Raw genomic sequence first — 27,657 nt, forward strand, 5'->3', positions numbered from 1 at the left:
CATCTGTTTATGCTGGCTTACTATTATGCTAGCACATACAGCTCATCTAAGCAAAGAAAGGGGGGGAAAGCGAATTTACTTATGCAAATGATTATTGACATACAAATGATTTACTAAAATCGAAATGATCTTCCTCTTTAGTGCTCAGATTTGGAACAGGCCCTCTTTACGCTGGTCAGCAAGTTTCATGATGCCTCCGCTGATAACAGCCCCACCCTAAAAGTGGAAGAGTTTCAGGGCCTTCTCAACAACCAGTTGCCCAACCTGGTCAAGGTAAGCCTTGTCTCAAACCTGGATTTATTTCATCATGGTCTGTAGAATGTATATTGCTTTTATGTTGTTTTTTTGTCATTTGTAAAGTTAGGTATATGACTATTATGTGTATTTTGGTTTAGAACAATGCAGATATTGCAGTATACAACATCTGGCCTTACATTGGTCTACTGTACGTTGGTCTCGGTATCTCTTTTCTTCGTAAGAATGGTAGCCAACTTAAACTGGTACTTCAGCAGGATTGTGAACATTCATTTACTAGACGGAAACCAATAAAAATTGGAAGATTGTAAAAGATTGAGATTGTGAAAAAGCTATAAGAACACCTATCTAGAAGAATCCTACGATAGACATCCAAACATCATCCATTCAGGAAAATGATAGCATTCTTGAGATATGTAGTAAACAGTTAGCGGGAATTCTTGTCTGTCGGCCATGGTAAACATGAGTGTGTAATTTCATCATCCTAGACCACAGGTGAGGGCGAGGGCATGAGCACGATCCTAAAGGAGATGGGTGTGGAGGACGGAGGCGGAGTCAAGTTTTCAGACTTTTGGAAACTGATTGACAAGGTGGCAACCAGTCAGCTCGGCCTCCTTAGCCATGAGAAAACCACCAAATGTATGAAGTGTGTGCTGCTCTGAGCCTGGAAGCCATTTGTAAGAATCGCTGAAAACCGATCAGCCCTGTGTTTTGTTAAACCTGCCCAGCCAGGTGAGGTGTTTTTACTTTGACACACCAGACCTGGCCACTAATTTCCCTCCTATCGATTCCACACTGCTATTCTCTACTCCGGTTCACGACACCTTTGACATTTTTCACCACTATTCTCATAAAAAGGGACTCTGCATCTTGTTTTCCGACATCCCTTGATCGCCTGACAGAACTCTTTCAATGAGTATGCACAGGTCATGTCATCCTATCTGGTGCTACAATTAACATATTTGTGTTTTTACTATGATGTTTTTGAAGAGGATGTATTAACAGCAACATTACTATGATGGTAATAATAATTGTGTATAACATGTATATGAGTGTGTAGGACATAGCCATCTGTGTGTTATGATTTTGTCATTTTAATAAAACCATTCATTTTATTTAATTACAATTTGTAATGGTTTATGATATGATTTATACAAGTCAAGACCACTAAGATGCAATGACTGAACACTTAAGCCACTTGATGAGGTGGTCTCGAATATGACCAGGCCACTTATCTTTTGTAGAGTGCATTCTAATGCATCGTCAACAAGAATATCCTCTAGTGGAAGTGATGTAGTCAACAACCAAATGTAAACACAAGTGATCTCCTTGGAGATGCACTGCAGACAGACACATAGCAGTGCGTCCTAACAGACCATTCGTGACCTTGTCACCCGTGGTGCATTTTAAAATCCCCGTAGTCCCTTGTTACCCCTCACATTATTTTTAAGGACTTACATGCATGACCACAGGTGAATACATGTAGATCCAAGCTATTATTATGTTTGTTTAGAAATCTAGGGCTGCAATCCCAGAAAAACAGATGCCATGGGCCTTATAATGCCCAAGTATATGTATGTATGTATAAAGACGTTGAAAATAACATACATGGTTATTCAGATGATGTAACATCAAAATGCTAGCTACATATTAGTCTAATTCAACATTCCCCTTGCAAAACACACTGAATTTCCTCATGCCAGTGTGATTTCTCACTTTGAATGGTATAGGATTCAAGGCTTCAAAGGTTATTGTCATATGTAAAAGGTACAATGTACCAAGTACAATGACGTTATTGAATTCTTTCTCTTCAGACACAAGGATTTCATTATAAAGTGCAACTGCAATAAATGTAATATTTTGTCAAATAAAAACCTATAACATGGCAATAAATACAGTAGCAATGAGAAATATGTTTTAACGTGTGTACTGAGATTGAACAGTCTTACAGCATCGGGATAGAAACCATCCCTCTATTTAACTATCTAAGGTGGCACTTAATTCCTTTTTTCCATCAGAAAGGGACACGTTAAAACCTCAAGTTTATCCCATTGCAGACACATAAGTGGCACCATGTCACATTTTCTCCACTAGAGGGAGCTAATACACTATGAACCCTCCCACATTCCCTCATTCAGGGACACTCTTTACAATACTTGTTCACATTTTATCCACTGGGGGGACTCTTACATCAGAAGTGGTAGCACCCTATATTGGGCCCAATATAGGGCACTAAGAAGTGGCAGGGCAGTCTGTCTGTTCTAGCCCTGAGATTATGGGTGCCTCTCATTTGGGCTTTTATACGTTCTCCCTCGCTCCTCGGGCCTCGATCCTCACTGCTCTACATAAAGAATGATGGGGCGAGAACAGTGGGATAGTCTATCCAGTGTTAGTTATAGATCAGAGGGAACGCCTCTTGAGGATCGAGGAGGCATGTTGAGAAGCACCTAAGGTCTTAATTTGGCACTTCATCTGATTGAGCAGTGAGCACATTATGCTATTTCACTTGTATGACTGGGCCCTACACAGTATCACATTCCATCCTCTCCTGGAGGGGAAGCATAGAGGGCACCATAATGGAACCATTTTCTGTACTCTTTCACACAAGCATACGGGCATTCGTGGGCATTTTTGAGCAGTAACCTATGGGTAACCAGGTACGCCATGCTGTTGGAGGTCCAAACAAACACTGCGTCACCAATCACATACAGTAGGAAATTCAACATTGTTTGCCCCTCCAAGTGGTCTGTGACGTAAGTTTGTGTGAAAGAATGTAGTTGAGAGTTGAGTCAAGTTAAGACCATTGTGATGGCATCTCATAGGACGCCGCATCACATTTTCTCATTAAGAGGACACTCATTAAGAAATTTTATGAAATGTTTTATTGCTCTAAAGGAAGCATTATGATTATAATTCATTCAGGGGACGTTGTGGGCATTTAATGTTAACTTCCTGGGTCAGAAGAGGTCAGTGGGGCTCTTCCAGTCATTTTGACCACTCTAGAGAACACTTCTGCAAGTGGTTACCACCCAGATGACACTTCTGCTGTTTTTTTTCATACCCTGATGACACTTCTGTTAGTGTTTACCAACCCAGATGTCACTTCCGTTAGTGTTTACCAACCCAGAGGGCACTTCAGCTTTATTTCTACTGCACAAGAGGCATGATTAATGGTCATAGTTCTAATGACCAATGATCCGGGTGCGTCTTTTGGATAAGCTGGATAAGTTTGTAATTGGACCCCAAAGGTTGTGGACAGGATCGTTTTAAATATTTTTTTTTATTTAACAAATTCTCAACATTCACATATATATCTTTTTTTTTGCTAGACCAGTATTGTTCTTCACTTTGTCCAGCAGAGATGCACACATTTGAATCACACATGTAAAGATACACATTTTCTTGAATTAGACCTTAAACCACCTCAAACTGTTTTCATTGGCAACTCCATAAAGAACAATAATGTTTTCACACGTGATTACACCCGATTTACAGTCAAAATAGCTGCACAATAGAAATCACTCAGATTATCTCAGTTACTGGGCCATGGGATTGATTGGTCAAGTATCTAGTGTTGTAATAAACAACAACTGTGAAGTCTCTGGGTCTCCGACATGATAAAACCAAAGATTTAACAGGCTGTGGTAGAGTCTTTGATAAAACAATATTTCAATAATTGCTTAATTGTACTTTATCACAGACAGTCTGGTTTCACAGACTCATGTGAACTTAGCACACATCTTTCAAATTACAGTCTCATATAAAGTAGTCTATGTACTGTACTTCAGTGTAGGTTTACACAGAAACAACAAAACTACTGTATAAGCAGGACTAATTGTTTTAAAAACAATGTTTGAGGTGAGAAAAAAAATAACAACATTTATGGAGAATATTCATAATGCGGCCATACAATACTCTGATGTCAAAGCCATACTTTTGTTGAAAGCAGCCTGAAATCAGAAACCTAACTCCTCATCAGACACCTTGTTGTCGATTCTGCGGAATTGCCACAACCATTGTATGTTGTACAGGAAGGGCCGCATGTCAAAGCGGTTATCATCAGGGCTGTAGCTCTCAGCATGGTAAGATGGTGTGACTGTGGTCATCTTGTGTCGGTTTACAGAGTACATTCTGAAAAAATGTTTCACTTTAATAGCCACCTGAGAGGGAGAACACGTTTCTCTCCACATTTCAATCAGCTTGCAGAACATGCTGTACGGTCCACATCTTGATATTTTTCTGAGCCTCCCGATAACGGACAGTTCTGTGTAGGTCATGCCCATGTCGGCCTCATCCGTCTGTGACACCTGGCCATTCATCAGCGGCTCCAGCTCGGCTGTAGGAGGTGCAGCCAGAACTCTCCTTAGTGCAGAAAGTTGGAAGTGTTCGGTGCAGTACTGCAAGAAACTCTTCAGATCCATTTTACTAATACCGCCGATGGGATTGATGTCAGCGCTGGAGCAATCATACTTAGTGAAGTAGCCTGACAAACTCTCATCCACGTTGGCAGAGCCTAAAACCAGTAGACCACCAGGTTTACCTTGGGCCCACAGACTGAGTTGGGCAAAAAGGTAGGCAAGGACCATTCTGACACGAGCCTGGACATTCTGCAATGCCAAGTTCTCCCGTGTACTTCCTCCGTTGGCGCGGAACTGTGGCATTCTTCCAGTCACAAAGGAGAATATGCCCAGCAACCCTTTCACTGCCATGTCAATGTTGATATTAACGTGGTTGCTGCCGACTTGCATTGCCAGCTCTCTAGCTCGAGCACGGGTGTCTTCAGAGGAGTTCTCACTAGCCATATAACAGGTTGTGAAGAGATGCTTGCACAGTTCTCGGGGGTCTTCTGGTTTGTAAGTGAAATCACCCACCACTCGCTGGACATCCTGCAGTACTTGGATGTTGTTGTCCCTCACAGCATTGCACACAAGCACACACATGGAGTAGACAATACAGGCAGTAGAGGAACTATCCACCCCACCACTTAGAGGAAGGAGGAAACCAGCCTGGCCACTCCTCCTCAAATAGTCCCACAACCAACACGCAGGGCCTAGACTGATCTCTTCCTCTGGGCTGTGGAACTGCCATTCGGCAGGCTGGTGTGTGGGAAGGGCGATATCCTTACAGTCTGAAAGGGAAAAGTCTACATTTACCCTATGATACGGTTTGTGATCGTAAACTATGTGTGGTTGACACCGTTCTCCGCGATAACTTCGGACATCCTCCAGATCGAGGGTGGCACACAAGACTTCGACATCATCCAAAGAGAACTGAGTTCCCTGGGCAACAATGTCTCCATTGATGGCAATCATACAACATCCATCATAATAAAGCCGGTCCCCATCACACCCCTTCTGATTGGCATACAGGTAAATACCCCCACTCTTACTTGTGGCGGACTTGACTAGCTCCACCCTCTGGTTTGCCTTTCGTAACTCATGGTAGCTGGCTGAGGAGTTTGTGAAGATTTCAACCCCATCTAATCCCATATCTATGTGAGGGCTTTTCGGATCCCACATTTCCGCACACATTTCAGTGCCAAGACATGTGTCAACAGTCGAGAGCACACAATCTCCAAATGGGACAGATGCTTGATCAGTGACATCCCGGATCATCCTTGGTAAATAGTACTCGTCGACATGCCTGGGCTGCGTCCAAGGAGAAAACCAGCGAAACTCACGGTTGTTGCCATAATTTGCCAAGCTCATTTTTGGACGGATGAGGAGGATCTTCTTGTTCAGAAAAATGACCCTGCAATTGTAACGAACATTGCGATGCATAACGGGCATGCCTACATCACAAATTATATCTTGGGTCACCGGTGATTCAAGAAGTTCCCTAAGCACCTCGAAACAGTGGAGTAGCGTGTCCGACTCATAAAAGTGGTCTGAACAACCATACCCACAAATCTCCAGTTCTGAGCCCAGTCTATATTTCGCTCCATTAGACTTGGCTATTTCGATACTTTTCAATATTCTTGATAAGTTCCCTTCGAAATCTAAGGCCCATTGATTCAGTGAGCACGTTGCCAATGTAACTTTGCGACCCATTCCGATACCTTGCAAAACTTCACTTGAACTTTGTCTGTGTACTTTCTGCTTTGACAACTCTCTCAACTCCTGTACATCACTTCCGACTAGTCCGTTGGTTTCAATCCATCCGTGAGGAAACACAACTTCATGAAGTCGCTCAGATATAATGTGCGGCACTAGCTCCACATTACCACGCGGTTTCATGTAGGACTGTTTTTACTGTAGCATATTTTGGAGCATATTCGCCCAACCTCCTTTTTTACGCCTCATAATCTAAAATCCCCATAGGCTACCCTAGAATACCACACAGACGTAACCGCGAGAGATTGCTCGATATTTATGTCAATCAAAGGAATTTCCGGTCGAAATACGCGTCACTTCTGTCTATGGGACAGTATTTCGTCTACAATTTTTGAGAAAGGAAGGTACTGTTATCTTTAGTTTAACTATCACAAACTGTTTTTTACTTTCAATCACATTATAGTGTGGTGTCTACGTACCTATATAGTTAAAGTGATATACGCGACTATTTTCTAACGCGAACAGAAAGTTACCACTGGTAGTAACGATAAGTAACGTTAGCTAATAGCACCAGGACAAAAGACATCTGGAATAGTTAGTGACAAGAAAAGCTGAGGTAAAGATTTATTATAAAAACATTTGACGACATTGGTCTCATTGGAACTAATTAAAACAGTTCCTGTCTTTATGATATCCTCAAGATGCGCAGACAGTCAACAAATCCATTTTGCTTCGAACATCGAAAATACAATCCAGAGACGAGACACGCGCAGCGACTTCCAGTATTAGATTAAGCGACAGTTTCTGAAGACGGCGTTGGATCTGCTACGAAACCATGTCTGTCGCCAGAATTCAGAAAAAGTTGGACGACATTGATGTGGGTCCGGTGGTACACGACGTTTCGTCAGCGGCAGAGGACAAAACGACGTCTTTGCTGGAAAACTGTTGCGTTTGCGATACGCCATTACACCAAAGTCGGTTACCACAACTCTTTCCATGTTTACACTCTGCTTGCAGCACATGTCTGTCAAAACAGCATGTGGAGGAGAACAACAGAAAATCCATAGGTGAGTAAACTGTGTAAAATAGCATATATGCTTTTCAACTTTAAGATGGCATGTGAGATGAAGACTGTCAGTGATTGCTGCACAGGGTTAAATGATGTAATCTCACCCTATGGTCCTTCGAACCATGATGACCTCGAGCCAGTGGTCGAGTTTGCACTTTCAGCCGAATGGATAGTGCTGGATGTCTCGTAAATTACCCCATTAATAATGCCCGGAATGGTATCCTGCCGTTAGGATAATCTGACGTCGTTTTGTGTCTTTCTCTGAAGTATGTCCCTCCTGCAAGAAGTTATTTGGCATCACGGAAATCACTGAAAATGTTATCTTTAAGCAGTCCCTTCCCTCGTCAGGGAGTGAAGTATATAAGGTGAGTGATGTTCCCCTACTATTTATTGCCTTCCAGTCATCTATCATTAGTCATTTGTGTAGTCTACTTGATACTGCTGGACTAGGCAGTATACCCACTTAAAAAGTGCCACCATCTCAGTATACCCACTTAAAATAGGCAAGGATAATATATATTGGTTTGATCACAGTTTACCCACTACAGCTAACTACTACATCACAGTATATCCACAGCACTACAGCTAACTAGACTGCTCTGTCTATGATGACCCCGTGCCTGTAACTGTCTGTTAAATCTGTAATCCATCTTTGCTGTTGTTTAAACTCACTGTGTTCATACGAACTCTCTCTGGGCTGTTCTTTCTGGCTTCCTCCTTTTGTGGTGGTTCTTTATAGTGCGGAGGATGTGAGGAACTTGGAATCAATGGCTGGTGTAAGGACTGTGGGGAATTCCTATGCTCTGACTGTGTTTCTGCCCATAACCGAGTCAAACTCACCCGGGGTCACACAATTGTAGCACAGGAGCTATCTGAAGGTGAATATCATGGCACCATCACCCGTTGGAATTTAAAAACCTGAAATCTTGGAAACCTGAGAGATGCATTGAAGTAAATTAGTGTTGCTCTTGTAGTGTGGGCATCTTTTGTGTTATGTGGCTGTGAGTTTTCTTCATGTTGGACTGGTTGGCCACCCATGGGCCAGGGTTGCTTCGTGTGGCAACCAGCTCTAAGTGTAAAGTCTTTCCATGTTTTGTCCTCCACAGGTTCACATCCTACCCTGTACTGCCCAGCTCACAGAGACGAACCTCTGAAATTCTTTTGCGTGACCTGCAGTCAGCTCACTTGTCGGAACTGCCAGTTGGTTGACCACAGAAATCACAGGTATGAAGAAATTATGTACTGTATGCAGTTGCATTAAAGCTTGTGAAGTGTTAGAGTATGTGAGTCCTTTACAGATGCCTGAGAATTTTATTTTCAAGGGATTAGATATGTTCTTGCAAATGTATATGTATAGTCCTGAATCTCTTGGAAGCAGCTACAGTATATGAATTGTGTAGTAATCGCTACATTGCCACCATGACATCAACAGCACTAGTAACAGTTCAATGTTTATGTGCAGATTAGCCTGGTGTAGCCAAACTTGAATTCTTATCGGAATATTAGTGTGGTATCGTGCCTTTTAAATTTGAATGTGGGGCGTGTTGCAACCGATAGGAGGGAAAATGTGTCTGCTCCTAATTGGACAGACCTAACCCATCAGATCATTGAAATATGTGAATCCACTTGCCGGGGAGGGGGCAGGGCATAAATACATTCTTCTTCACAGTTTTCTGTTCGTCTTTCAAAGTTATTGCATTTTTGTTGTTACCTAAACAAAATCAACTCAAGCGTGCTCAAGAGACGTGGACGACGACATTATTGTTGCTCCTCTGTATAAAGCCCATCTAGACGATTTGATTGGCCTAAACATCTCTGGTTAAGGCACAGAGACATCTCAAATTTGTGAACTTGTAAATTTGTGTAAATGTGTAAATTCAAGATGGCTTCCAGGCTATATGAATATGAATTAAAGGTCTGAAATCAGGTTTGTTTGTGTTTGAAGATGGGGTTTTGGACTCCAAATATGCCTTAAAATGTATCTTTGGAGAAAATTGACCAAAAAGTGTTTTTCTGAATGAAAATACATCCAGAGGTGGAGACAGTATTCTTCATTGATAAAGCACTACAGAGCGAGAGCTAGCACTGGTATAAGATAGAGCCTAAAATTGCAAACATTGGATTAACTAACGGCGCAGAGCCAAATGCTTTCAAAATAGCTTTTTTTCAACCAGTAATATTGCTCAAAACAGCACCAAACCTCGTCAGTAGCTCGTTCTGAGTCCCTACACCAACAATTTAGTTTGGATTTAGAATTACATTTCTTCTATTCCTTAGAATTTACACTATTGACATTGTAATTTGTAATTTTTAATACAGCAATAGCATACTGTTGGCCGAATGGGACATTTTTTACTCAGAACTATATTGAAAAATTGTCACCTTCACAGCTATCAGATGGTCACTGAGGCAGTATCTGCTTTACGGGAAAAGCTTCAGTCACTACAGGGGCAAGTGACAAGACACAAGGAGCAAGTAAAACAGAGTGAACTGGATTTGGATCAGAGGTATCGTATGGTTTAATTTTAAACAAAATATGGCTTAAGACCGTTACAGACACCTTGTACTATACCAGCCACAGTTGTTGAATAGGATGAATAATTAAGTCTATGTGTCTGTCTATCGATCAATCCATGCATCCATTCATCCATTGATTTATTTATTTATTGCTTGTTTCGTGCCATTACTCCTTGATACTTTGGTGATGTAGCTGTTGGCATGAGCATAGCTTGACTCACAAGAGTTGCATGTTCTAAAGGCTAAATCTGTCCCTTAGACTACAGAATATTACTGACCTGAAGACTTGTCTCAAGAAAAAAATTTCTCTGGTGGTGTCAAAGATGCATCATTCCTTGCTGTTGAAGGCGCTCAATCTCTTTCAGTCTGCTGTGGTAATTATACACTGATACAAATAAAATACTGAAACAAATAAAAATTCTTACAGGCAAGCTAGACCAGGTCCACGACTGAAGTGCTCCAATCGCGTAGCGTCTGCCTCAACAAATTGTAGCTTCCACTATAGCCAACTGAACTGGCAACAACAGACGTGGCCTCGCCGCATAAAATGGCTCGTTTGCCTATTCTTATGCTATGCGAACGGAATGCTTCAGTTGCCGACCCAGTGTAGCCACAGTTACTGATATATGCCCACAAACACAACGCGTCAGGCTACATAATTATCAGCATACATGTCTAATGAGAATAAGGTCTGTTGAGTCCCAATATTTCTGATTGTTTGTTGTGGTTGATTGTGCTTGACTGAAGGCAGTGTATGGGAGAGAGGAGAAACAACTGTCCCAAAGAAAGTCCTCTCTGAGGAGACTAGAGGAAAGACAGGACTACATTATGTCTTTCATTGAAAAAACTCTCAGCATAGAAGGCCATGCTGGAATACTCCTCAAAAACAAAGTGAGTGTAGTTTTCTTTTGCTTGGACTCTTGTGCTGTATGTACAGTATGTATGTTAATGGTCATTTTGATGGCACTGACAAAAACAAAAAGTGATATCAACCCTTTCATGTTTATGAACAGTACAGACAACAAACACACACACACACACACACACATACTGAGAGAAATTGGAATAGAGCATTAGGTCTAATATTATATATAAAGCTTTAATTTCAATACTGAAGAAACAGTTATTCTTCTCTCTACAGATTGAAGGTCAAATAAAGGATCTGCTGGTTCAGAGTGTAAATCCGCCTGCTTCTATGCTTGAACTGAATGTCCAGGTCAATCAGTCCATCATGACCTCAGTGGAAAATTTCGGTGAGGCTGAAATCATTTAAATCACATTTTGATAAGGTTTTCATGAAATGGTCAGTGACTTATAATGCGCTGATTTGCCCCCCCCCCCCCCCAGGAGGAATCACTCTCAAACTTGTCCCCTTTGCACGCCACCAGTCCAACCAGTCCGAATCCCTTCTTCAGAGCGTACCAAATCTCCATAATGTCCCCAAGGACTGCATCATCAACACAGTGACGTCCACCTCCTCGTCCCCGGACTCTTCTACTCAGGAGGCGACACTTCTCGGTCGAACCCCAGTGGCTTCCCCCTCCAATCACAGTCAGTCTCACAACACCCCGCTTGGAATCCCGAACTCTGCGGCTTGCTCGCCTAACGCTCCCCAGCCGTCTACTTCCTCGTCTGGCCAGACTGCGCCCAAGAACTGCATCGTCAACACCGCAACATCCACCACGTCTCCTGACATCTGTGCTCAGGCAGCTCTGCGCGGTCAATCCCCAACAGTTCCCCCCTCTCATCACGGTCAGCCTAAGAACGCCCCACTTGGTCATTCGGTTTATGCTCAGTCTACACTCCCTCAGTCTACACTCATTCAGGCTACGTCTGCCCCATCTAATGCCCCTCAGTCTCAGTCTGCTTCGTCAAGTAGCCTTCAGCTCCCTCGGTCCTCTTTGCTTCCTTCTCAACCTCACATTAACGGACCTGCCCTGCTGCAACATAATGCTGTATTACCATTGGCTGTACCCTCCACATCTTTCCAGCAACAGAGTCATCAGGGTCAGACTGCGTTTTTTGTTCTTTCTTCACCTATAATCCAGAATCCTCCCCAGGTCCTGTGCGGTCCCTTCAGCATCGCCAATGTGACAGAAAAATCAGTAAAAGCACAGTCTTCACCGCAAGTGCATGCCCACTCTGGCTCAGCTAACTCCACGGCAAACAGTGCTAGGCCATCTCACTCGCGTAAGCCTGATCTGACAGCATCGCATAGTCCTCTGTCATCTCCCCCAAAACCAGCACAGCAGCCCTCGCCCACCAGGTCCCTTCAAGTCATCCGGCCTGCTCATACCCCATCTCAGTCCAAAATATTTCATTCTCCTCCTCCAGCATTGGTCCAGCATCGGTCTTCTGTTGACGGCCACAATCCCCAGTCTCGCCCGCAGCAAGTACAGGTTTCTCCCCATTCACCGGCTCCCCCAGCAGTATCTCCAGTAGATCGACACGGTACTCTTTTGTCTTCTCTTTTACAGCGGCCATCTCTCACCAAACATCCTCAAACCATTCGGCCTACTTCTGCGGACACAGGGAAAGCTCACTCAGGTCATTCCCAGTCTCAGTCCAACACATTTCAGTCCCCTCCCTCAGCATTGGTCCAGCAAGTACAGGTTTCTTGTGTTGACGCCCACAATCCCCAGTCTCGACCGCAGCAAGTACAGGTTTCTTATGTTGACGCCCACGATCCCCAGTCTCGACCGTCAGTATCTTCACTAGAACACCCTCATGCCCTATCTGCTTCTACATCCCCAGGAAAAGCCCGGTCAGGATGTTCTGAGACTCAGTCCAACACATCTCAACCCCCTCCCTCAGCAATGGTGCATCAAGTACAAGTTTCTACTGTAGATGCTCAACACCCCCAGGCTCCTTTGACAGCATCTCCATTAGTTCAACCCAGCACCATTTCTTCTCACCAAAAGGCACTGAAGAAGGCCTCTCACAAAAAGGCGGCCCTCTCTAACCCTTTAATTTATAATATCCTTCAGGGCCGCTCTGCTGATACCCAGAAACCCCAATCTTCCAAAACCACTCCTAATAATAAATCCTTGAGCCTTCAGGATCCGAGAACATTGAAACTGATTGCAAAAAGACTCGCAATGCTCCAGAAAAAGTCTACCAACAACTTCAAACGGCGTCAGTCAAAAGTGTGGAAATTCCATCAATGCCATTCCTCTGCTGGGACTGATAAAACCAACGAATACACTCTCAGTGGCAGTGATGCTTCAGTAAGTACAGCAATCTTAAGGGGTTGGTTTGCTCTACATAGATGAATGTGCCTAGTCCTACACTAAAAGAGAAAGATGAGCTTTTACTCTTAAGATTGAGCTTAAAGGGATAATCCGGAGTGAAATGCACTTTAGATCAAATTTTCGGACTATTGGGAGTACATACGTTGAGTTGACAAAGCCAAACCGAAGTATCCTCACGTCTTTATGTGGTCGGATAGAGAGTCCAGAATGAATTTAATCGAGTCAGTACCTTCCGGAAATGTCGCCGCGGCAGCTGCGCAACGCTTCAACAACACTTAACTAACATTTCCGGAAAGGTACTGACTCGATTAAATTCATTCTGGACTCTCTATCCGACCACATAAAGACGTGAGGATACTTCGGTTTGGCTTTAGGAACCCTCTACTCACTACCACGTAACTGTAGTGTTGTTTGGAACAGTAGAAGAGGTATAAAAATAGCGTTTTGTAGTGGCGAAAGGACCTGCCCCGGTCACTTACAGGCTAACGAGTTTTGGCTAAAAACGGTGAACTCGAACTTTCTCAAAATACATCCGAATTACATGATTTTGGTGTCAACTCAACGTATGTACTCCCAATAGTCCGAAAATTTGATCTAAAGTGCATTTCACTCCGGATTATCCCTTTAAACTGTGTATGGGAATGGGAACCGACACTATTTCTTATATGCAAGGGAAGTTCATGTTTATGTTAAGGAAGTTGTTGTGAAAAGAAATATGTTTAATGGTTCAATCTACTGGTTGTCCTCTAACCCATAAACATGGAAGATGGTCTGCCATGCTATACATCCAGAAATCATAATTTTTGATTCAGTCGGAAATTTTTTTACACCAGACCGTTTCTCAAATGTCAGTAGAGATTGGGATAGAGATTGGGATTGAAAAGGCTTCATTTACTTACTTAAATTGGTGCATTCAGCTCTCACCAAATCGCTTCAGATGCACCTCAAACATATCTTTGTTATATTTTTTTATAGTGTAGCATGGTCTTAATACACTATACAAACAAAAGAAATTAAGACAACATACAACCACCAAGTACAATAAAGTAATAATAGTAATAATAATAACAATGATAATTATGATAAAACAATGAAACAATGCAAGACGAATTATTGAAATTAAGCAAACATATCCAATTTGAGTCCAGGTCAAAATGTTCAGAAAAAAATATGCTTTTATTCTAGGTGGAAAAATCTCAAAACTTCCTGCTCCCCTTACATTTAGTCGAAGTGTAATAGAAAATGGTCAAATATGACAGTTGATAAGTAGAAAAAGTAGCTCACAACTTCAAGAAAAAAATAACTGATAACTTGTGCTTAAGTTTTCAAGTAGGGAGAATTTGATGAAAAAGTGGTTTTGTTGATACTAGCAGCAATACCAACTGGAATAAGCCTAGAGAAGGCACTCCAGAACAATAGTCGAATACCAACGTCTATACTCCTCCTTAGATGCCGACATAAGACTTCTCACTACCCCAGACCCACAGGTCTTGGATTTCCCCTTGGGGATCAATAAAGTATCTATCTATCTATCTAGGTGGCGTTATGAAAAGATCATTGTACAGGCTTATCTTTGCTAGTCAGCACTGTTGCTGCCAAGAGTACAAACTTTTCACCGTAAGTTTACACAAAGTTCCGGGGTTTAGACATTGATCACAGGTCACAAATTGCACATGGGCTGCATATCGTTTACTCACTTGCTCTTTCTCACCGGCTATTTTAAGTAGAGCCCGCCTTTGTTCACACCTTATCTTGCGCCTGCAAGGCCAACTTTTTTTTTGTTTTTCCTAACGGGCCTTGCTCAGTCAGCTTGTGACAGAGCGACACAAAGAGACATTGGGATATGGGGTGACCGAGAGTAACTCTAGTAGGATAGGTTCAGTATGTTATTAATTATTAGTCAATCTTTGTTAATGGTATGAAAAGGATGTTTTTTGTAGGAATAGGTCTAAAGCACACCCCAGGCCAGATGAGTGATTGTGATTGGATACTGTGTTTTGGGTGATTTGGAAATGGGCTCCTTTCCAGATGGACCTGTGGAGCATATGCACGTTTTTTTACAAGTTTGTCTGGGTTCTCCCAGGCTGAACATTTCTGAATCCACATGGATTCTTACACAAATGTAAACAACTAGATGTACCGCAAAATGGTACAAAATATGACCGCCGCTCAGTCACACTGTTTTTCGCCAAAAATAAATCCCGCTTCTCAATTTGTTTCCATCTCCTACTCTCATCACCTACTTGAGATGGAAACAAATTGACAAGCGTAATTTATTTTTGCAGAGAGAATGTGCAGGTTGAAGCGAAGGTTTTTTATATTATTCTACTGTATATTGTAGATTGTCTGTCTTTTGTACTTCTGGCAAGACATTGTGACAGTTTTAGCAAATACAGCAAAGTGATTTTTAAACTTATTTAACAGATTATACTTAACTTTTAACAGATTAACAGATTAATGTACAGCAATTTGAGCAAAACATGAAAACACTTACTGGATTGTGATCCTTTTTCAGGTGTCAAGCCCAGCTGGTTTGCCAGACCCTCAGAGTGACACTCAAACTTTGACCATCCAGCAAACCACTAGTAAGACAGAGGGCCAAGAGGAGCCATCAGAACAGAGGGATATCCTACCACAATTAACCAAGGACGCTCGCAACATACATTCAAACTGGCTCAATGGACTTCCACAAAGCTTTCGAGAGATATTGGGAGTACTGCCACTTGGGAAAGGGGGGCAGGATTCCCCTCAAACAGACACTGTCAAGACCGAAGATCCTCAGTCCTTGTCAAGAACGGAGTCTGAAGATTCAGTGCCTGTAAGGAACTGATTGTCCATTTCACTTTGCTTCAATTAATTTGTCTAATCCACAGGATGGTGCTGATGGTGAAATATTATTATTCTTATTGACAGGTTGGTGACGCTGATTCTGTGACATCTGACAAGGCTGAAAGCACAGCAGAAATAAAGTACTGCACACTTCCAGAGAGTAAGTTAATATCAGCTGACCTGTTTTTTTATGAAGACTCCTTTATCTAGTCATCGTTATCTAGTGTCTTGCTTTTTGTCTATGGGATATAAATCTCAATTATCACTGAGAAACATAAATACCTGTTTTTTTTTCTCCAATAACAACTTTGATTTCCATGAACAGAGATGTTAAGATGTCAAGTTGATTTGATTCGATTGGATATAAAGTTGCCACCTGCTGGACATTCACTTCCTCGGTTCAGAGTTGGCACTGATGGATCGCTTGAAAATATCCCACCGCCAGAGACTAAAGTGGAGGTATGTCTCTCAGTAATATAAGTTCATATGAATAAGCAGATACTGTAGACTTATAGATATATTTCCGTTTACCAAATTTTGTTGTCACCTGGTTTGTCAAGGTTGTTAATAATGGTATGTGATCAGTGAGTCATTGGTTAACTTCCATGGCAATCATGGGAACCATTGTTCACGGATTTGATGTTTCTAGAAAAGGTAATTATGGCCCCAGCTGTGGCGCAGCTCAATCACCGTACACAGGCGACTCGGGTTTGATTCCCGCCCTGTGGTCCTTTCCAGATCCCACTCCTGCTCTCTCCCATTTGATTCATCTCACTCTATACTCTCCTATCATTTAAAGGCATAAAAACCCCAAAAATCTACTTTAAAAAAAAGAAAGTGTAGTTCCAACCATCAATCGCAAATATGATCAGATAGTTTGGTGGTTGGAACAATAGCTTGAGAGGAGTCGTTGAAGCGTCACTCGTGGATATTACAGTTGTTTTAATTGCATTAGCTTGATAAGATTGACCCACTATATGTGTTCCCTGCAAACTGTATAATTCTCCCCCCCAAACTGTATAAATCCCCCCCATTGGAGTCACTGAGGGGGGGAATTCCCCCCGTTGTGAAAAATGAAATTCAGGCCCTGGAATATCAAGCGACATTGTGACTCGGATTTAGGAAAACAGAGGGGCTATGAAAATGGGACAATATTTAATGATTCTGCCAGCATATTATCCATAAGACTGAATACGGCCTTGCCTGGTTCAATAGTTGATTTGTGGCTACAGATAGCCTGGCTAGCGCCTACCACTTCTCAAATGAGACGTGGTCTGGCAACCAGACGTTCATTTTCTCGTATTTGAAAAAATGCCCAGTCAAGTCAAGTCAAGTCAAGTCAAGTTTATTTATATAGCGCATTTCATACACAGAGGTCATTCAATGTGCTTTACATAAACAAAAACCAAACAGTAATAGCAGATAAAAGCATAGATGAGCAAAGAGTAATAATAATAATAATAATAGTAATAATGATAAAATAAAAATAAAAAAGAAAGCAATAAAGAATAATAAACATAAAAGACATAAGGTGGAATAACTAGAAGACAGGTCTGTTTTTAACAGATAGACTTTGCCAGAGTCTAATTTAGCAAACCAGTGATAGTGATCCTTCTCAAACACCCAGAGCTGTTGCCACTCTTTGGAGATTCGTTGACGTAGGCCCATCTGTGTGCGCACACAATATTTCCTTTCTTACTGGGGAGACCTTAATGTCCAGGGCCGATAGCTCAGCCGTCCCTGACGCTGACTACCACCCAACAAAAACTATCCCCAAACGGGGGCCCTACTCACCTGAATCTCCCTTTGCCCAACCAGGGGCAGAACGTAGTACTTAAAAGGAACAAACCAGTACTACTCACCATGAGTGCAATTCTCCGGCATGTTGAGGGATCACACACATCAGGTTTCAATTTCCAAAACAAAATAAAAACTTATAAGGAAAGCATAACATCATTTAAAAATAAAGATTTATACAGAAAGCATTTAAGACTCAAGGTGAAATAATTAAGACATTTAGCAGAAAGCATCTGAGAACAATTTTGTCTTAAGTCTAGATTTAAAACTGGCTGCAGTTGGGGCCTTTTTAATGTCATCTGGAAGTTGGTTCCAAAGCTGAGCTGCATAGCAGCTAAAAGCTGCTTCACCATGTTTAGTTCTAACAGCGGGTTTTACTAACAGGTTTTTCTCCTGAGGACGAGAAGGTGTGTACTGCTGAAACATGTCTGATAGGTATTTAGGTCCTGCTCCATTTACTGATTTATAAACAAGCAGTAGTGCTTTAAAGTCAATTCTGTGACTTACTGGAAGCCAGTGCAGAGATTTAAGAATTGGGAGTAATGTGCTCAGTTCTTTTTGTTTTTGTGAGAACCCTAGCTGCTGCATTTTGAATCACCTGAAGCTGTTTGATAGTCTTTTTAGGAAGGCCTGTGAACAGTCCATTGCAGTAATCAACCCTGCTAGAGATAAATGCATGAATGAGTTTTTCTAAATCATGTTTTGACATTAGCCCTCTCAGTTTGGCAATATTTTTGAGGTGGTAAAAAGCTGATTTAGTTATCATTTTCATGTGGCTGTTGAAATTTAGATCACTGTCGATTAATACACCAAGATTTTTAACAGTATCCTTTGCTTTCAATCCTTTTGTGTCAAGGAGAGTGGCAACCTTAAGTCTTTCCTCCTTTTTACCAAATACAATGACTTCAGTTTTTTCTTTGTTCAGCTGAAGAAAATTTTGAGACATCCAAGTGTTGATTTGTTCTATACACTGACACAGAGAATCAAGGGGACCATAGTCGTTAGGAGACAGAGCTAAGTAGATTTGTGTGTCATCTGCATAGCTATGATATGAAATCAAATTATTTTGGATGATTTGTCCAAGTGGGAGCATATAGAGGTTGAATAATAGTGGCCCCAAGATCGACCCCTGGGGAACACCACAGGTCAAGGACGTTGGTGTTGAGGTACAGTTGCCGATGGCAACAAAGAAGCTCCTCTGTTGTAGATATGATTTGAGCCAGTTGGTAACTATGCCTGTAAATCCAACCCAGTGTTCTAGTCTGTGTAGTAAAATATTGTGGTCAACAGTGTCAAATGCTGCACTAAGGTCCAGTAGCACTAGGACTGATGTTTTACCAGAATCTGTGTTGAGACGTATGTCATTGAAAACCTTAATGAGAGCTGTTTCAGTGCTGTGATTTGCCCGAAAACCAGACTGAAAGTAATCAAAATACCCATTTGACGTTAAGAAGGTTGTTAGTTGATTAAAGACTACTTTTTCAATAATTTTGCCAATAAAAGGTAGATTTGATATGGGCCTGTAATTGTTTAGCTTGGAGGCATCTAGGTTATTCTTCTTGAGCAGTGGCTTTACAACAGCTGTTTTTAGGGACTTAGGAAAAGTGCCAGACAGCAGTGATGCATTTACAATGTGAAGGACATCTGAGGCTATAAGGTGAAAAACAGTTTTGAAGAAATTTGTAGGCAGGGTGTCTAAGACACACGTGGAGGAGCTGAGAATCTGTACTGTTTTTTCAAGTGTTTCGTAGTCTATCAAATTGAACTCTGACATCAAGTTAAGTTTCCTTCTATTTGTAGCTGGAAGTTCCGGGTGTTGAATGAGTAATTTAGCAGATATATTGAGTCTGATTTTGTCAATTTTACCTTTAAAAAAAGATGAAAACTCATCATCAAGTTCGGGTGCTAATTGTGAGGGAGGATTAGTTAACTTATCTACAGTGGAAAATAAAACACGAGTGTTATTTGAACTTCTACTGATGATGTTAGAAAAGAATGATTGTCTTGCTTTGCATATTTCGGAGTTATATGTGCGGAGCATCTCTTTATGGATTTCATAGTGGATCTGAAGTTTGCATTTACGCCATTTTCTTTCAGTCTTCCTACACTCTCTTTTTAGGAGTTTAACCGCAGGAATCTGTTTCCATGGTGCTTTCTGTTTCTCCTTAACTTTCTTGAATTTTAATGGAGCAATGTCATCCATAATACTTGCCATTTTTGCATTAAAGTGATCCAGTAAGTCTTCTACAGAGTCTGACAGATTACTTGACGCCTGTGAGAGTGCTTGCTCAAAAAGAACACTTGTCTGTTCATTTATGACTCTCCTTTTTACCAACATAGATCTGTTCTGACTGTGTGGGGACATAGACACATCAAAAAACATGCAGAAATGATCGGATAACGCCAGGTCTTTAACAGCTGTAGAAACATTGAGACCCTTTGTGATAACGAGGTCGAGTGTATGGCCTTGAGAGTGTGTTGGCTCCTGTATATGCTGTGTTAGGGAGAAAGTATCGATTAGTGCAATGAATTCCTTGGCATAATTGTTTTCAGGTCCGTTCATTGGGCGCCACGGATGTCTGTCAAATGCGTCTTTGCATTGCTCATCATGGTCTTGCTTTCTCCCCTGTTCTGTGATTGGTCGGCAACATCCGGCGAAAATGTGGGCGTTAGTTTCCAGACTGCCTTAGCAGCGTGAAAGAAATCACCGCGCAAGGCAGTATGGGAACACCCAGGCTAGGCTACAGACCTTTTAGACAGGTCTAAAAGTCTTCTTCGGTCCAGAGCATTCTTAGTGCTTTGTTTTGTTCCTTTTTTATGTTGTTCTTTTCTTATGCTTCCTTGCATACAGTATATGCTTCTTCCCTTTTACAGTATACGTCCTTCTTCAAAAACTTGAGACAAATATGCACTTTTAACTAGGGCTGTTCGATTTTGCCTAAAAATAAAATCTCGATTTTCTTTTCTCAAAATCCGATTTTCGATTACGATTACGATTATTTTTTAAATGACAAAAGGCAAGAATTTGTTTGAAATATGCTGTTTTTTATTGAACATTTTGCAAATAATTTCCCCATTGGGATTTAAGTGCAAATCTTGCTCTTGTTAAACCATATGAATTATTAATAATTCATTTTAAATGATTGATATTAAGAAACTTTTTTGAACTTTTGACGCAAAATTCAACACTTGCAAACAGAAGTACCGTTATTACCCTAGTTAAAGTGAAAAATCGATTTTTACGATTTCACATTAGATTACGATTTAAAATAATAATCTCGATTACGATTAAAAATCGATTAATTGCACAGCCCTACTTTTAACATTTCTTTCATATTCTTCCTTCCATCTACACAGTTACTCCTTCTACATTAATTCTACATTAATGCCCATTATTGAAATGTTGACAGCACCTAGTTTGCATAGTACCATAACATCATTAACACATGCCAGTTCTGTCATCCAACTGTGATCCAGGAACTCTTCGTGGACTCTGAGAACTCGGAGAGCTCTCCGCTGTCTCCTGGCTCTCCAGGGAGCAGCCTCCGCTGCGAGGTGTGCAGTGCAAACAGAGCCACCCTCCTGTGTGCGGTGTGTGAAAGGAGCTTTCATAGAGACTGCCACGTTCCTTCAATCGCCGCCCGGCTCTGGTGAGTGGGAGTCCGCTCACTCTGCCATTTGCGGCCATTTTCACATGGAGAACTCAACTTGGGCACTGTTATTCATAACTTCGGCTAAGCACATATATTTAGGCGGTATAAGCATATTTTATTCAAATTAGGGGCCAGGCAGACATGTTTCTCAGTTTCTCCTCATTTAAGGTTGAACCTAAGCGACTTCATTTCGTATTGGCTTTTGTGAGATATTTTACTGTGGTTGGTGGATGGATTAATTGATTGATTGATCGATCTTGACGAACTGTCCTCCTTTTATATGTCTGATTTCACCTCTATTATTGTTATTATTGTTATTATTGTTATTATTATTATTATTATCGATTAAAGATCTAATTGAATTGATCTTACATACAGTATCTTTTCTCTCCCCAGCAATTCCGAATGGACATGCTCCATATGCCAGGACCTGTCTGATTCAAGAGACCCATTCAGGAAGGATAGACGGAGGAAGTTCTGGCTGAACTCACTTGATCAGAGGGTAGGAAGGACACATGTGCTTTCATCAGTTGGTCTTAACTGTAAGGTGGGAATCACACTGGAAATAATGAAGCGTCAGTGGTAAGCGTAACAACTCTCAGACCATAATAAGTTCTGTTGTTCCTAAGTAGCACAAACGGTTTGCCTGAACTGACATTTGAATACGCTCGCGTTGCGCTTTGAAGGTTGCTCAGCTTGTTCAACACTAGCGTTACGAACAACAGCAAACCTGCCACTTGAATGCGCTAGCGCTGCAACCGTTCCGTTGCCGAAGCATAGAGAACAATAGGAAACCTGCCGCTTGCTGCTGGTCAGTGTGACCCCTGCCTATTGCTGCGTTCCGGACTAGTGGCTTTCCATTGTACTTAGGAGTACGATAGGTGGTTTCAAGTTTGTCTGAAATGAAAGTGGGAGATTTCAGCTAGGAGATATTCGACTTCTGGAATGCAGTGTGGTAAAATTCTTAACCACCAGGTAATATAGACAGGAGTGAACAAAGCTATCATCTTTAATCATGATCTAAGATGCAAATCACGACTGGGGGCATCCAGCAGCAAATCCAAAATGCTCTGGGGCGAGGCCCTGTCTTCTACAGATTCACGTTGAACTATTACATTTGTTTCCAGACAAAACCATTACAACCAGATATATGACAAAACCCAAACAGTCATGCTGCCGTGTCCACAGAGACAAGAGACAGCTCAAGCACAATACCACTTATGCACCTTTCCTGCTGTTGGAGGCCACATTACATGATATTAATTATATGGCATTATATTAATTACATTATTCTAATGGCTGTCGCGTGATCTTTATTGGAGAACCATTCATGGACAGAGCAAGTTGTCTGTACAGAAATACATCTTGTAATAGTCAAAGACTCAAAAACTGAAGAAGTTCTTCTCAAACTTAATACACTGTATGCAAATCATATAACAATAACCATAATAATTAAAAATGTAATGTTTGGGGGCAGTGTGGCGCAGCAGGCTACAGCGCTCGTACCATATAAGGGACCCAGGTTCGAATCTGGCCTGCGGTCATGTCCCGATCCCACCCCATCTCTCTCTCCCACTTGTTTCCTGTCTACCTCTTCACTGTCCTATAATAATAATAAAGGCAAAAAGGCCAAAAAATATACTAAAAAAAAAAAAGTAATGTTCAACACGTGCAAATTAGTCTAACATGTTCTCCCACAGCAGCATAAGAGGTGATGGGCCTCGTTCACTATAATATATAATATAATAGTAGCATTAAAAATAGAAAGTGTTTACATCTGGTCACTGGCCATCTACAGATCTACGTATTGTTGTTTTTTTTCTCTCAGAGATGCGAACACCTCTTGCTCGCCCTGATGTGCAAGAAGAACAACAGCGTCCTTTACAGCCCATGCAAGGTACAGTAGGCAACCGTATACACCACATCTATGCCAAAGCCATCGATATCTCAAAGTTGCGACACTACCATTGACTCCTGTGTACAAAAAATGGCGGCACATCCGGTATGTCATGGTCGCTCAGTAGTTCCTTTCAATGGGAGAATGAATGAATATCTCAGGTGTTATAATAAGACTTTTCTACATGACTTATGGTCGTATGCATAATAATGCATTTTCAGTGAGTAATATATGTATGTGGAAATGCAGTTTATAGTAATTTTCATTGAGTATTTACCGTAAATATTAATGCGATCGCTGCTGTCAATCCCATAGTAAACCAGGGACAAAGGAACTACTGAGGCTAACCACTAACCACGTGACCGCTCTAATCTGGCTCTAACATGGAAGTCAACGGATGTCGCAACTTTGAGATATTGATGGCTTTGATCTATGCTATGCACTCCAGCATTACGCTCAATGGTCTACTCTGTGATATAAACAACACTGAATTGTACGCTATTTTTCTTTTAAACTGAAGGATCCAGAGTCATCTATAGACTTTCAATTCATTCATGAACGGTTGATGAGGAGACGGTCCCCTCCGTACCGCACGCCATCTGAGCTGGTTTCAGATGTCTGGGTGTTTCTGGAGTCCGCTCTCTCCAACGCCGAGGTTTGAGTTCCCTTAAGATTTCATGTTCTGTGTTTTGAGGATGGCAACACTAGGCACTCAATAAAATATACAATGAGTGAATTGTGTGAAACATTTGTATACATTTGAAAATTGTGATGGGATATAGGAAAACCCATCACATGATGAAATTTCTCCACCTTAAGATTCTGATACCAGATGGTATCCTGGATATTTCCAGTGGATGGTATCCAGGATGTTGCTAGGATGGTATCAGAATCATTACTTTGTTCCTCTGACATTCCACTTTATCACACATGCTTAGAACGTTTTTATATTTGTGGATTACCTGAGTTAATACTAATGTCTGGTGAAAATGTAAGGTGAATAGCCTCACAGGAAGTATACCTTTTTTTTTTTAAATGTTGACATGTTCAATACTCGTTTCCCCCACTGTATATAAAAAAAAATCTGCTAAATTAATGAATCTAAAACTAGAAAAACGTAAATGTAAATAACACATAAGTGTGGTAACTGACAACGTGAAAAAGCCATGGCAGTGGGTTATTCAATGTGCTGTACTCAAGTAGTGTGGGGTAAGGGTAATCTTGGAATCTATAACAATGAGGTGAGCAGAGATTTTGTCTGACTCCACCTACTTTATGTCCTGACTAGCAAATCTATGTAATACAGAAAGACATTTATTTTTGTATTCATTTACTTTTATTTTAAGTCTACTCTGAATCAAATTCCATCTCATCCATGATTGGAATAACTCAAAGTCCACCCCTGATTCTGGATACTAAAATGATCAGAGCATGCAGTAACTCCTCCTTTTCTTTCCATCTCACCCCTGTCCGTTTTACAGGAGACTGAGGATGCTCTGAGGATGCTGAAGTCCTTTGAGAAGAGGGTCAACCTGATCTTTGGAGACACTCTCCATCAATCTCTTCTGAAACGATCCACTGCGGAAAGGGAAAAGGATCTGGGAAAAACTGGAGGACCAATTTCAAAGGACATGTCAGAAAGCGAAGATGACTCCTCAGACGACTTCACAGAACCTGTCGTCAAAAAGCGTCACCGGGACTAGACAGAGACTGAGCATTATGTCAAGATCGCTGTCGATAGTTTTCCCTCAGCCTGCCAAAAATGCACACATCTCGGAGACTGTGACTGTGGCAAGGCAGCGACTACAGTGTGACAGGAAGCAAGTCTAAAAAGAAGAGGTCTACAAGTTTTCAGCTCAGTGATGTTGATTGTGGATCTTACAGGTACAAGATAAAGGGAGAGAAACACAGTGACTGTCTGGTAATAGACACGGACACATACTTACCACAAAAATACCATACAGTTGCTGATGTTGCTGTTGGCACATTATAAGAATAGCTGAAGCTTTCAATTTCCACAATTTCAATTTATATAGAGTATAGCATGTTATATGTTTGCTATGTAATATGTTATATGTAAGCTATCCTGTTAATAAACTTTCGGAATAGCTGTTAATAAGTGCATGTCTTTTCTGGGTGAAAATGGCAGAAAATTGCTTTTTCATTGACCGCTAGAGGACGCCAGCAGCACTGCATTTCTTTGAGATCACTGAGAAATGTGTTTTCATTTCTCCTATCAACAATATTTTCTGAAGATTCATCCAGGCTAATTGTTTTCCGTGGTTTACACACATTTGAACTGGACAATTATCAATATTGATCTCGAAGTTAACATAACAATTGAACATGAGTAATGTGAATATGTTTTGAATATGGGTTAAAAAGGTAGCCTATGCTACATAATTTAGGTTAGGCTACCTACATAATGATGAATGCAGTGCAAGTCAGCCAATGCTAAACTGACAGACAGACACATTTTCTTGATTTTTTTTTGTTTGTTTCAATCTCAAACACGCGTTTATTCCTGCCTCATCAACGAATCGCAGAACTGTAAGGTCTAATGGAAAGCCTATCCAGCAATTTGAGCTCCGCCCACAGAAAGTCCGTCCTGTGTTGACTATATAAACTGTGACCCATCCTCGGCATGTTCACTGTAGTTGCAGGGATTTCTATGATCGGCCAAATGGTTGTCCAAGTTAAAAGCAACTCTCACTGCAGCAAAGCAATGATGGATGGTGCCAACGTCCTGCTGCTTGGGGCAGAAAATGTTGGGAAATCAGGTGAGAATAGCTGACTTAACAGTCAGGCAAGATATACAGATGTAGGTTATCCCTGGTAGGCTACACAATTTATTTTTGACATCCGTTGCTTGTCTTGACGTTTATGTTTGTGCCCCACAGCTCTCACTGTGAGGTTTCTCACAAGAAGATTTATTGGTGAATACGGAGATATTGGTAAGTAGCCTAGCCTAGACTAGGACACGTTATCCTTCAGAACATCCCTCTGTGACTATGCTGTAAATTAATTAATTAATTCTCTTTTTCACAGAGTCAATATACAGTCACATCGACAAAATTGATGGCCGAGACATTTCTTTCAACATATGGGATTCGTTGTATCCACAGGTAAAATGACATTACGCCTATTGCCTTTAGGTAGGCTATATAGCCTACAGCCAGGTATATCAGGGTGTTGCGCTTACCCGGTTCTCGTCTTTTATTTCCCTCAGAACTGTGTCACACCTGAGTCTATCAGCGAAAAGCAACTTCAGTGGGCAGACGGAGTGATTCTGGTCTACAGCATCTGTGACCGCGCAAGTTTCGACGTCGTGCGGCAACAGGTGCAGCTCATCAGGCAGTCGAGAAAGATGTCAGCCAGCGCGCCGATTATCATAGTCGGAAACAAACGCGATCTTCAGCACCAGCGAGCAGTCTCAAGTGAGGAGGGTCGACTCTTTGCCTTATCGGCAGATTGCAGTTTCTTCGAGATATCTGCTGCCGAGGCGTACCATGGTGTGATGCTTGTATTCCACGAACTGCTGGAACTGATCAAAGAGTCCAGGGCACTCAAGAAAGGTGTTGTTGGTATTAAGGGGATTGTGAGGACCGTGTCTGCTGTGTTTGGGAAGAAACGAGCCGAATAGATCCCTATGTCTGTAACGTTTTTTACAAAGAGAGAGAATAGATAGGCCCAATTAGCCGGCAAAAGGGCCGGTCGCCGCTTGGGCTGGCCTGGCGATGATGTGGGCGCGCGTTGACAGACAAGTCCTGAAAGATCACAAGAAGGTAAAAGTATGTTGGAAGTTAAATGGTCAAGTGACCAACGAATCTGCAAAGGCCTTCGATTTAAAGTGTGGGACAGGAACCCTGTTGAGAATTGAGTAACTTTACTTGGAAGGTGTGCTCTAGCGCAGCAAGGTGTTATCATGTTGAGGTGACCTCCATGCCGCTCATCTAATGTTTATTGCGCGAAAAATCTGAAGACTGATGGACTATGAAAGTGTTGCAATTATGATTTGGGTTAGGCTACTGTCAGTCTAAGTCAATTTTCTTTATTGGTGCTATGCATCAGCATTTTGTAAATAAAGATTGGAATTTTCTTATGGATGTAATTTGTTATGAGTATGCTACAAAGTACAGGACTGTCTATAGGATTGACAGTGAATTTCTGTCTCTCTGTTTCATGTCTTCATATTCATTGTCAATTTAGTATTGTGCTTTACCCTACAACAAAGCAAAAGGAGGATAATTAGACAAATTAGGCATTTGTTTGCAGGAATATTTGTCAAATGTTTTCAATGTACTGTAATAAACACTATTTCTTTGATTCTGATGAA

General features: G+C 41.4%; 3 protein-coding genes across 4 annotated transcripts; 2 read left to right on the plus strand and 1 right to left on the minus strand.

Annotated features, from left to right (window-relative positions):
* Window positions 1–3,516: 3,516 nt before the first annotated feature.
* Window positions 3,517–6,370, minus strand: nadsyn1 (NAD synthetase 1). The gene has a single exon (XM_062538436.1). The coding sequence runs from the start codon at window positions 6,303–6,305 to the stop codon at window positions 4,212–4,214; it is 2,094 nt and encodes a 697-aa protein (XP_062394420.1). The 5' UTR covers window positions 6,306–6,370; the 3' UTR covers window positions 3,517–4,211.
* A 301-nt stretch (window positions 6,371–6,671) lies between these two features.
* Window positions 6,672–25,518, plus strand: trim33l (tripartite motif containing 33, like). Of its 2 annotated transcripts, XM_062538437.1 has the most exons (17): window positions 6,672–7,375; window positions 7,645–7,742; window positions 8,117–8,255; window positions 8,484–8,601; window positions 9,768–9,884; window positions 10,154–10,268; window positions 10,642–10,785; window positions 11,036–11,147; window positions 11,242–13,121; window positions 15,661–15,963; window positions 16,059–16,134; window positions 16,300–16,433; window positions 21,249–21,421; window positions 21,821–21,926; window positions 23,253–23,321; window positions 23,842–23,976; window positions 24,803–25,518. In XM_062538437.1, exons 1-17 carry the CDS (start codon window positions 7,144–7,146, stop codon window positions 25,022–25,024), a joined length of 4,173 nt encoding a protein of 1,390 aa, XP_062394421.1. In that variant the 5' UTR covers window positions 6,672–7,143; the 3' UTR covers window positions 25,025–25,518. The 2 variants fall into 2 exon arrangements, 1 of the variants encoding a protein (XP_062394421.1); XR_009939639.1 differs by lacking the exon at window positions 24,803–25,518 and having other exon boundaries at window positions 21,821–22,006; window positions 23,842–23,903.
* An 82-nt stretch (window positions 25,519–25,600) lies between these two features.
* Window positions 25,601–27,657, plus strand: zgc:171704 (Ras-related and estrogen-regulated growth inhibitor-like protein). The gene is made up of 4 exons (XM_062538438.1): window positions 25,601–26,101; window positions 26,222–26,275; window positions 26,370–26,446; window positions 26,551–27,657. The coding sequence occupies exons 1-4, from the start codon at window positions 25,966–25,968 to the stop codon at window positions 26,962–26,964; spliced, it is 681 nt and encodes a 226-aa protein (XP_062394422.1). The 5' UTR covers window positions 25,601–25,965; the 3' UTR covers window positions 26,965–27,657.

Source organism: Sardina pilchardus, chromosome 6, assembly GCF_963854185.1.
Source record: "Sardina pilchardus chromosome 6, fSarPil1.1, whole genome shotgun sequence".
Lineage (NCBI taxonomy): Eukaryota > Metazoa > Chordata > Actinopteri > Clupeiformes > Clupeidae > Sardina > Sardina pilchardus.